This window comes from Mesocricetus auratus, unplaced genomic scaffold (genome assembly GCF_017639785.1).
Source record: "Mesocricetus auratus isolate SY011 unplaced genomic scaffold, BCM_Maur_2.0 Super-Scaffold_100003, whole genome shotgun sequence".
Taxonomy (NCBI): Eukaryota; Metazoa; Chordata; class Mammalia; order Rodentia; family Cricetidae; genus Mesocricetus; species Mesocricetus auratus.
In genome coordinates this window covers 110,234,568-110,245,882 of record NW_024429188.1, presented here as the reverse complement: position 1 = coordinate 110,245,882, position 11,315 = coordinate 110,234,568, and the positions used below count along the sequence as shown (strand labels likewise).

At 37.3% G+C, this 11,315-nt stretch overlaps 1 protein-coding gene across 1 annotated transcript; it reads right to left on the bottom strand.

Annotated features, from left to right (window-relative positions):
* Positions 1-6,894: 6,894 nt before the first annotated feature.
* On the bottom strand, positions 6,895-8,962 carry LOC101837302 (EKC/KEOPS complex subunit LAGE3-like). The gene is made up of 3 exons (XM_005086619.2): positions 8,539-8,962; positions 7,354-7,482; positions 6,895-7,180 (listed from the first exon to the last, which is right to left on the bottom strand). Exons 1-3 carry the CDS (start codon positions 8,856-8,858, stop codon positions 7,036-7,038), a joined length of 594 nt encoding a protein of 197 aa, XP_005086676.1. The 5' UTR covers positions 8,859-8,962; the 3' UTR covers positions 6,895-7,035.
* Positions 8,963-11,315: the final 2,353 nt, after the last annotated feature.

Here is an 11,315-nt window from a genome sequence, read left to right as displayed (position 1 = left end):
AAGCAAAAATTTTATATACCAAACAAAGCTCAAACTGAAATTAAACTGGGAATGAACACAAAAATCTCACTGGTGAGCCTCATTAACAGAGTACAAGACATGGAAGAAAGAATCTCAGACATTGAAGATGCGATAGAAAAAATGGATGCCTCAAAGGAAATATTAAATCTAAAAATACCTAGTCACAAAATATTCAGGATATCTGGTTCATTATGAAAAGACCAAATCTATGAATAATAGGAATAGGTGAGGAAGAAGAAACCCAGGTCAAAGAAACAGAAAAGAAAACAAAATCACAAAATAAATTTTCCCCAACTGCAAGGAGGAGGGCTCTATTAAGTTACAGGAAGTGTACAGAACACCAAATAGTGATTCATAGAAAAGAGTTTTTCTTGCTCTGGTTAATGCTATCAACTACCTCATGAAATTTGGACATGATTTGGGCTACCTCACTGTGTTTGTTTTGGTAAGAGTATGTTGCTGTGAAGCTCAGTAGCTCTTCCTGCTCCTGTTCTTCATTATTACTAGTAAGCTCCCCAGGCAATGAGGAGTACTGAGAATATTGGATTGTTTTGCCTTGAGGTGCATTTTTTATATAAAAGAGTTGTTTCAACAAGGCCGGAATGATGATGAACATCCAGTCTAACATACTGGCAATACAGATGGAGACACAGAGAGGTTTCCATAAATATTAATAAATAGATTGCTATATTTCATAAGTTTTCCTTTAGTTCTTTTTCTGCCACATTTCCTTTAAGAGCATATCCTAGAATAGCCATTTAGCATTCATAAAGATTCAAGTGTTTTAAATGAATATACTGAGAACTGTGGTTAGTATATCCAGAACAATTTGAAATACTGTTTATAGTGCTATAAGCAAAAATAAAGATCATAAAAATTAATTATATCTAACATGTCAAGAAATTAAGTACATTACTCATTTAATTTTGTTTTAAAGTAGTAAAAATTATAAAATGTGATTATTGAGAGAGAATTGCTAAACAGAACAAATGCAGAAAGCAAAAGTGCAGCAACTAAAAGGCAAATTATGTTTTCTCATTAGGCTGTATTCCAGCACTATGAAGTACTGCTAAAGCAAGGGTTACCATGAGGGACACCAGCACAGTGATTACCAGTTTTCCTTTAAGCATTTTCTCTCAGAACTCAAATTTGGAGTCACTACAATAAACTTTAAAGAGAAAAGTTAAAGCTGAATAGCATACACTTTCTGACCTTACGGATTTTATAGTCATGTGCAGAAGTTATGTTTTTTAAAAATCAAGAGAAATGTGGCAGGTTATAAAAGAAAAAATGCCAGTATCTGACTTAAATACTACTTCACTTCGAAATGCATATATCAGAAGTAAAATGAATGTGTTCTCCAATTCAAAGCCGGGAATGAATGTTTGCTTTCCACAGAAAGCCCTGAGGTTGGGGAAGGGATTCAGCTACTTAATCAAAACTTACTGATTACCTGGGTCAGACAAAAGGATATGTGAGCTAAATGATATAATGAGTAAATATGCCAATGCATTTGAGGAAAATAAGTCTGAAGAAACCAATTTTGATAGTTTGTGAGTACAGATTAACTAGTAAATAGTATTCCTATGATGTAATGAATACTGAGGAGTATAACTGGGCTTGGAGTAAAATATGACTTATAGTACATGAAAGGCATAGGATCTAAGATTACATGACTATTAGTATACAGCACATAGACAAAGACAATTGTGACAGAAATACACTGATAAAGATGGAAGACAACATTAAGGTTTCTTTCTTTTTTCCTGGTTTTTCAAACAGGGTTTCTCTGTGTAACAGTCCTGGCTATCCTGGAACTAGTTTTGTAGACCAGGCTAGCCTCGAATTCACTGAGATATGTCTGCCTGTGCCTCTCTCAAATGCTGAGAACAAAGATGTGTGCCACTATTGCCTGGAGCAGGTTTCTTTTGTGAAATGTAGGTGGCTTGCATGTTTTGATGAGATGTGAGCATTTGTCAGATCTGCTTCGCTATTTACTGTATAGCATTTTAATTTATGAATAACCTTATATAACAGCAGATTCTATATTAGTAATGTGAAATTATGGTTGAAAAATAAATTTATGTCTCCATTTTTGAAGAATTTTGTTTCATTGAGGAATCAAAGAAACTGGCTTTAAAGCAATTACTGTGGGAAAGCCAGATATGGCTTCAAACAAACATACCAATGTGAATTTTCCAGTGGAAGAGAGGAGACAAGGGAAGACTCAGTGAAAGAAAAAGTGGCCTGAAGGCCAGGAGTTGAATCCTTATGGGTTTGGAATAGAGTTAATAGTTCAGTCATCATGTCTTGTAGCTATTGTCAAAAACCTTAGATGGCACTTGTCTCAAGCAAATTACCTCTAACAGAAAACCTTTTAAAATTAATTTTATAGAGGTCATAATAAAAGAATAGACAAACAAAATTAAATTAAGCAGGAGTGTAGGGGTTGAAGACTATGGTATTCTAATGAAGATTGGAGTTTAGAATTAGATCATGTCCTATGGGGGCATTTAAGGAATAGGCCAGGTTCCCTAATTGAAACTACTATGTATAGAGGCTGATAGGCAGCAGACCAGATGCTACAATCGAGCTGTTCAAACAGTTTTTTATTATACTAGGCATTGACTGGCCCAAATCATATGGGAATGTAGTTTAGAGTTATTTGTTTTCTTATAAAGAAGATGTCTGAATAGTATTATGCAACCATTACAACAGCCATTTAAAAACTAAGTTTGTTCCAAACTAACTATTCCATAGCATCTGTTGTCTGATAAATTATATTATGTTATGATTTGACATACTGTGTATACTGGAATTAAATATCTGCTCTGATATCTAAAGGTCAGCAAAATACAGGCTCTCTCTCTCTATATATATATATATATTCTGAAGTTAAATAGTTGGGGCTGGCTGAGCAGTGTAATGAGAAATGCAATAGTCTCTTGAAAGGGGTTTGTGTTTGGAAATATTAGTGGAAAAGGAAAATTGGGTAATTGAATGCTTTGAAAATGACCAAAATCTTACAAGTATTATTACTGTGAATGTGGTCTTCACCAGGCCATGGCTCTGAAATTGTCATGATAATCAATGGCGACACCTTTTCGTTACTATATGATTAACGACACTTTTGTCACCCTCATTACCAAATAATGAAAATTACTCCTACACCATGTGGAAAATACAATATTCCATGTTGAAATGTAACTGAAATACATTTTGATTCTCATTGATTCCCTTAAATGGGCCTCCTAAAGACACAAAAACCTCATATATACATACGTACATACATACATACATACATGTATGTGTGTGTGTGTGTGTGTGTGTGTTTGTGTGTGTGTGTGTGTGTGTAGTCTGGAAGTCAGCCATAGAGAACGAAATTAGTGAAATTGAGACCCACAGTTCCTTCAGAGGCAACTACCCATTCTCACGACTCCTGATAGCTAGGAACTCTACTTAGATTACTAAATCCTTTAAGTTGTGGTATTATCATAAAAACCTTGAAAGAGTACTTATCTGTCCCATTTTATCAATTATGAATCTGGTAGTTAAAAGAGTAAAATCATATTTTAATCTCACGTGGTGGTTAAAACAGTCATAAATCCAGATCTTTTTATATAAATAGACTACTTACTTATACATTTCAAAAATATTTTGTTTTTAGATATTATTCATGCCAATTAAAGGAAAGGAATAATATAAAATAATGTCATATTGCCTTAGCATATAAAAGAAAAATGGTTACTGAAATTAAAGGGGAAACAGCAAGATATAAAATTGACTTCTACTCTTTAATTCTCTTTAGATTGCATTGATTGATGTGTTCATTATTACTAAAGCACCACATACAAATCTAAATGCAAGAATGAAAACAGGTGCTCAAATACCTACCCATACGTGTCTTGGAATTTGACATTTCAGTTCTTTTTCACATGTTTTGTCACTAAAACCTTAAGGTGGGAAGATATAAAACATATGAAATAAAAATATGTTTTTCATTTGTAAATAAGTTCTAACAATTTTTTATACTCCAAATCTGACTACTATGCCTTTAAATTCTTTTCATACTCATAATAAAAAATAAATTATTAATGTCAGTTTAAATGAAAATAAGCATTGAAGCTTAAATGTATGAAATTGAGTATGATAGATTAAAAATCATGTTACTTCTCAACTACCGTTATATTTTTGGATAACATGGACTAAATATTGTGAGTCCTATATAAGTATAAAAACACAAGGCATTTAAGAAATTAACTTTCATATCTAGTAGGAGTTTTCAACCCTTTTGTCTTTTACTTTTGAAATTTAAAAATTAGCTTTAACTGGTTTCTTAATGAAAAATGCTCATACAACCTTGTACACCCTCCTAAGTCACTAAGATGCATGGATTCTCACTGCATTTTTCTTTATGGTCCCAATAACTACTATTATTCTTTATATAATTTCTGTCTAATTAGTTTGAGATGTTATGAAAAGTCTGTCTGAGGGCCCATATATTAGGAGCATAGGAAAGGTACCAGGAATATATGTTGGAGTTGATGAGGCTTTTGGGAATAAAATAGCCTATATGTGAGCTAAAGGCTTTGCAAAGGAGAAGTAAAGCCTCGGGTATCCTTGAAGTCTCCCTCTTCTCATAAATCCCCTTTTCAAACTCAACCGGTTCCAGAACATTGTGCTTAAGTCTGGAATCCAGCAGAAAGTCAAGGTAGAATTCAGAAGATGGAGGGTCCTGAATTCTGAGTCATCATCCCAGGAAAGTGAATAGCTTGTTCCACTCTGGATCCTTTATGCTCATTCCATTTCAGATACTTGGAAAGATCAATAATATAACATGTTTCCTGAGCATCTTGACCCTCTTAAATAGAGCCTGACTTTGGGCCGTTCAGAGAGAAGGGACCATAAATGATATCCCCACCTGCAGCATCAATTCTTGCTGCTCTGTACCTTTTTGTTGGTAGAGAACAAACTCCCTGCTCTGCATTCTTAATCACATCTTTAATAACTTTAACTCCTTCATCTTCTATAGAATGTTATAAATCTTACCCTCTACCTCCCTGGTGCACTTTAGCTTGTCAGCTCGAGTAGTAGAAAGCAACTGCTGAGTAGCACGGCAGTTCATTTGTCTGCTCTGCTAAGGAACTCCAGTGCCTTAATTGTACCCCCAAGGTCTTTCAAATCTGTAGCTCCTGATTGCCCATGTTGCAGCCCCTATCCCAGCCCTCTCCCCCATATTAAAGGACAATTGCAGTCTGTGAGGTGAGGAGAGTAGAGTGATAAAGAGACAGAATGCTGGCTCTCACGGAGGAACCTGCTTGAGGCTCAAGCAGAACACTGCCAAGACTAGTGTGTAAGGGAACTACTGGAACCCGGAAAGAGACCATTCCACACGTGATCCCCACAGGATCACAGATAAAGTTCTAGTCCCTGAGCACAAATGTCTCTTCCATTCATGCACAAAGCCTCATTATTGAGGAGGCAGCAGTCAGGGCTCTTATAAAGGCAATAACTCCCACCCCAAAGGTACTAGGAATAGACAAAGCGACTCATAAAAGTAAGAATGAAGGAAAATAAATAAGAAAAGGCATTCAGATTAGAATAGAATGGACAAAATAAAATAATTTCACTGAAAAATAATCAACTACATGGGAAATATGACTGAATCAAGAAAACAGTGTAAAGTCAGTCAGTGGTGGCACACATCTTCAGCCCCAGAACTTGGGAGGCAGAGGTCAGCTTGGTTGACATAGTGATTTCCAAAGCTACACAGAGAAACACTTTCTTGAAAAAAAAACAACAAAAGGGTAAAGAACTGAGTGGGTTTAGCAAGATTCCTGGACATAATATATTGTTATAGACCTAGTCATAATGTTCTAAACATACCACAATATCCTACCCCTCTTACAGAGTAGTCTGAAGTGAGGCCAGGGAGTTGACAAAATCCCTCACATTGGTATTTCTGTGTTGTTGGGTTCTCACACAAAGGCTTTAATTTTATCAAGAAGACAAAACAGTGGTGACAAGGATGTGGTGGAAACAAATTTTGTGTGCAAAGGCATATACTAAAGTGATTTTGTGTATATATGTCTACAAAAAGTGTTTGTATGTAACTCAGTAATTCTGTCTCTGAGAGTCCAGCTTAAAGAAAGAAGTGTTCATATACCATTTTTACAATAGGATAAAAACTGGAATGCCTTCCATATTTCATGATTGTGATGCTTGTCATATTTTTGTCCTCAAATAATTTATTTAAAAATTAGAAAGCTAGTATGTTAAAAGGAAAATATTTAAGGAACCAAAATAACACTAATCCTAAAAATGTGTATGTTTACACTATGCAGTTAATATATGAATACAACTGTAGAAACCAGAAACCACTTTACCTGTAACTACAGAATTAAGAAATTTCAATAATGAAATTAATTTTCTCTTCTTTCCCTTTACATTGCTCTGGACTAAACCAAGATCCTCTTCCATTATAGTTAAGTGCTCAAGAATATATTTATTTGTACACTAAAAGTTAATTTCAAAGCTATGGAAATAGCTCATCTCATGAAAATACTTGGTGCCCAAGTCTAATGACTTAATTTTGCTAGTAAGAACCCACATGGAAGAAGAAGAGGACTCCAAAAAAGTTATCCTCTGAACTCCAATTGGGTGACATTTCACATGTGTATATACACACACAAGTATGCACATATACATAATACTAGTAAATAATAAAATTTCATTTCTTCCATATCCTAAATTGTCAGTTGCCTTGGAATATTAGAACATTAGAATCCCAGAAGCTTCCCCTCCAACAAAAGGACACAATAGTAAAACATGAAGATTTCTGCCATAGCTCAAAATAAAAACAATAACTCAGTGTTTTCTTCATCATCCATTATTTCAATATTCACTCCTTTAGTAACACTGAATAATACAGTGTGATAGGATCAAATCAGTGAATATGAAGGCAAAGGGACAAATGGTGAAAAGCCCTAGCCTTGTCTTGTGGGTGGTATCACATTAGGGGTCATTATTTCTTCCTCTTCCTTGTTTGAAAACTGCCATAAACACTGGGCGTGGGATGTTCCTCATCACTAGGGAGAGCTGGTCAAGGAAGGTGTTGATAGATGTTCGGAAGAGAACAGGATCTTCGGTGGCCCACCGACTAAAAGGAAAGGGAGACACCATCAGGAGAAAAAATGAGGAATCTGTGAACTGTTACCATACTATGTCATCTGCTTGCTTTTAATCTACCAGTTACTTCATTACAGAACCCCTAGAATACACATTGCTTTCCAGTCTAAGGCCACCCCAACTCCAAACTCTTGGAGAACTGACACAGTCAGAGTGGTATCATTCACTGTGAACTCTTGCTGAACCATCACTTGCTGCTGCTGAACATGTGAAGCCAGGGATCTGCAGGCTATGTTTGCCTCCAAAGAGGTCCTGAATGGCACTGTTACAGAACTGGAGGAAGACATGGTTAAGGTATTATCCATTATTGAATTTCTTTGTGCATTGGGCTTGATTTTACCTTTGAGTTTGCTTTAGCTTGCTCCAAACTGACACACAGCCATTTCTTCAGTGATTCTGGTTTTCCAAACACTATAGCTTTCTTTTTTATATCTTATTTTTATTTAAATATTTGTTTCATTTATTTTGCATACTGATCACTATTTTAAATACTCCCTCCTCTCATTCCTTCCCCTCACTTTCCATCCACCCCTCCCCATCTCCTCTTCCATCTCCATTCAGAAAGGGGCAGGCATGCCACAGGATTGCACAAATCAAGGACAGCAAGCTGAGGCAGGAGTTCCTATCTCCTGCATCAAGGCTGAATGAGGTAATCCAACATGGGGAACTGGTTCCCAACAGCTAGCTAAGCTTGCCAGGGACAGGTCTTGAACAAACAGATCAAGCTAAACAATTGTCACGCAAGTACACATGGCCTACATTGGTCCCACACAGGCTCCCTAACTGCCAGCCTGTCCAGAGTTCACGAGCTCAGGTTAGCTATATCTGTTGGTTCCCATCACGATGCTGATACACCCCCCCCCACCTTGTATTCCCCTTCTCCCTCTCTAACAGGACTCCTGCAGCTTGGCCCAGTGCTTGGTTGTGGATTTCTAATGACAATTAGGACACTCACAAATCTAATTACAGTAGATGGCTTGTTCAGGCACCCTCTCCACTATTGCTAGGAGTCTTAGCTGGGTTCATCCTTGTGTATTCCTGGGAGTTTCCTTGTCACCAGATTTCTCCCTAACCCCAAAGTGCCCCCTGCCCTGCCTGCATCAAGATGTTTTGACTCTACAGCCCTACGTCCTTCTTACACATACATGATTACCTGTTCTGCCTCAAATATTCAGTCTGTTCAGGACTGACTGCGCACAGTACACCCTTCTGTCCCCGTTCTAGTTGGCCATTAACCCTCCCACAATAAGTCTCCTCCTAAAGCAATTTGGAGTTTTGTCCTCCCTATGTTGCCATAGCCTCTGCCAAGGTGCTCTGCTGAAAGGATACAACTCCAGGAGTCGACTTCCAGCTGTTGTTGCAGCATCTCCACTTGGTCCAGGGATAACTGGTGCTTGCTCGCCATGAGGAGTGATGGTTGCTTCTTCTGCCACCACTCTGGCCTCTGCAGGGATCCTTGAGTCAAGACTGCCTTGGACAGCCTGGCTACCAAAATCTTGTGGGTGTCTTTCATGAAGTGAGTTACCATGGTCATTCTCGGCTTCGGAATTCTGTGAACTATCTTGGGCATCAGCAGTAACTGATGTATGTTGGCTACCTTCTTCTTCACCACCTGCTCTGCAACTCTTATTTCCACTGGGATCCTGCATGGTTAAATAGGCTATCTATTCGGAGCTACCCCTGTAATACCACTGCCAGCTCTCCTTTGCTAAGGGAATGAGAGGCCAGTACCAGCCCCGCCCTTGTAGACAAAGGGCACCATTGTGACGTTATCAATGTCTGTGCAAACAGGATCTTGCGAGAGAAAGGAGGATCTCGCGAGAATTGGAGAATCTGGTGGTTGTTACAAAATCTTCAGAGATCGTACCCAGAAAACTAGAGCCCAGCACATTCACTTGTTTTTAGTTGAAATGAAGTAATCATAAAGCACCTTGAATTTTCTAGGTTGTAAACTGTTAGAAATGGGAACCATGGTATTATAAAGCAGAAAGCACCATAAAGGGGGATTCTGGCTTTGCCTCTTTGAATGAGGTAAAGGGAGTCTGTCAATGTCTTGCTTGAAACCACGAAGCAACAGCTTGTATTTCAATTGATCATGGTTTCCTGAACTTCTATACACGAATAATAGATTATATTCTTTTTTATTCTGAGACAAGTTTTCTCTATGCATTCCTGGCTGTCCTGGAGCTCACTATGTAGAGCAGGCTGGCTTTGAACTCACAAAGCTTTACCTGCCTCTGCCTCCTGAGTCCTGAGAGTCAAGGATACAGTATGCCACTGTGCTCAGCTGTAGATTATATTCTGATGTATTGATGTGGTCCATTTTTTTCTTGTATCTTAATCATTAGTGTTTTCTTTTTTAGTTGCTGGGAATATGTAGAAGTGTAACCTATCTGTTCTATAATAACTATTCACAGTTAGATAACCATCATGCTTTTATATTTTAAATATTCAAAACAAATTTTAAATGTCAGTATAATTTGATCATATGCTTCGCCCCCCCTCAAGTCCTTCCAAATCCTTTCCTCATCCATACCCATTCAACTTTAATTTCTTTCTTTAAGCAAACAAGCAAACAAAAACTTCATGTGACAACAGCAAAAAAGGAACCAAGGAAACTATGTAAAATAGCACCCCCAAAACAAGACAAAACAAAAAGAAACAAACAAAAAACCCATAAAACTGTAACCAAATTAAATCACACACCTATAAAAAAAACATGGAATCCAAATATTTGTCACCTACTCCTAAGCAGGAGGCATGCCTTGGAGTGGTTGATATACCCAGTGTTATTCTAATGGAGAAAACTGATTTAATCTCTCCTGCCATGTATAAATGACATTTCCATTGTTAATCTTCATCCTAGTGGCTAGGTTTTCAATTAATCATTTTTAAAGTGATATCCCCTATGTGGAAGGATTTGGCAATAGGGTGGGAGGGTGGGGGGTAAGGGGAGTGTGGGAGGAGGGGAGGGAGAGGGAACTGGGATTGACATGTAAAACAAGCTATTTAAAATAAAAAAATGATATAAAAAAAAGAAGTTACGGACGTAAAAAAATGTAACAAAATAACATGTACTAAGATAAATCAGAAACCCTGGCATCAAAGTTGGACAAGACAAACCAATAGAAGGAAAAGAATCCAAGAGAGTGTCTAAGAATCAAAAAACTACTTCTTTTCACACTCAGGAGTACCATGAAAATGCTAACGTGGAATGTATATAGAGAGGATCTGTGAGTTCACATGAAATTTGATCACTTATATGTTTTAGAGGGCTTGTTTCTTGGTGTACTCCATTGCCTATGGCTCTTATATTTTTCTGCATCAACTTCCACGTGGTCACTTAAGCTCTGAGGAGAAGGGGTTGGATAGTTGGGTGTTCCAAGGTCACTTGCTCTCTGTGTAAATGTCTAGCTGTGGGTCTATATTTTTTCTCATCTGCTGCAGGAGGAAGTTTCTCTGAACTAGTATGACTGTTTTTTAATTGTCTGTCTGTCTATCTATCTATCTATCTATCTATCTATCTATTACTTTTTTATGTGTGTACAAACACCCATTTGTGCCACAGAACATGGGTGGTAGTCAGAGGACAGCTTTCAACGACAGATTACACCAGATGTATCTCGGGAATTGAATTCAGATCATCATGCTTACAGTTAGTCAAGTTTTCCTGCTGAGCTACCTCACTGGTCTGGGAGTTTTAAATTAGGTTGTTTGTTTTTATAATATGTGTGCAATAGAATGACATATTTCAGTGGTGTTTAGAAGTTTCAGAAGGTTTTGTTTTGTTTTGAAAAAATATATGTGTGTGGTAGGGGCAACATATGTCACAATGCATGTGGAGTCAGGGACAACTTTTGGACATATGTAAACTCTCTCTACCATGTGGGGCCTGGGGTTGGAATTCAAGTCCTCAGGCATCTCTGCAAGCACATTTTCTCCGCTGGGCCATTTTGTCAGCCATCTTCAAATGATATATCAGTTTCTTTTTATTACTCCATTTGATATGTATTCATATTTTCTGTACAGTACATTTCTGGAAAACAGGTAGAATTCAATGGTGTTGGGTTTTGAAATATTGCAACCTTTACATAGGTATGTAATAT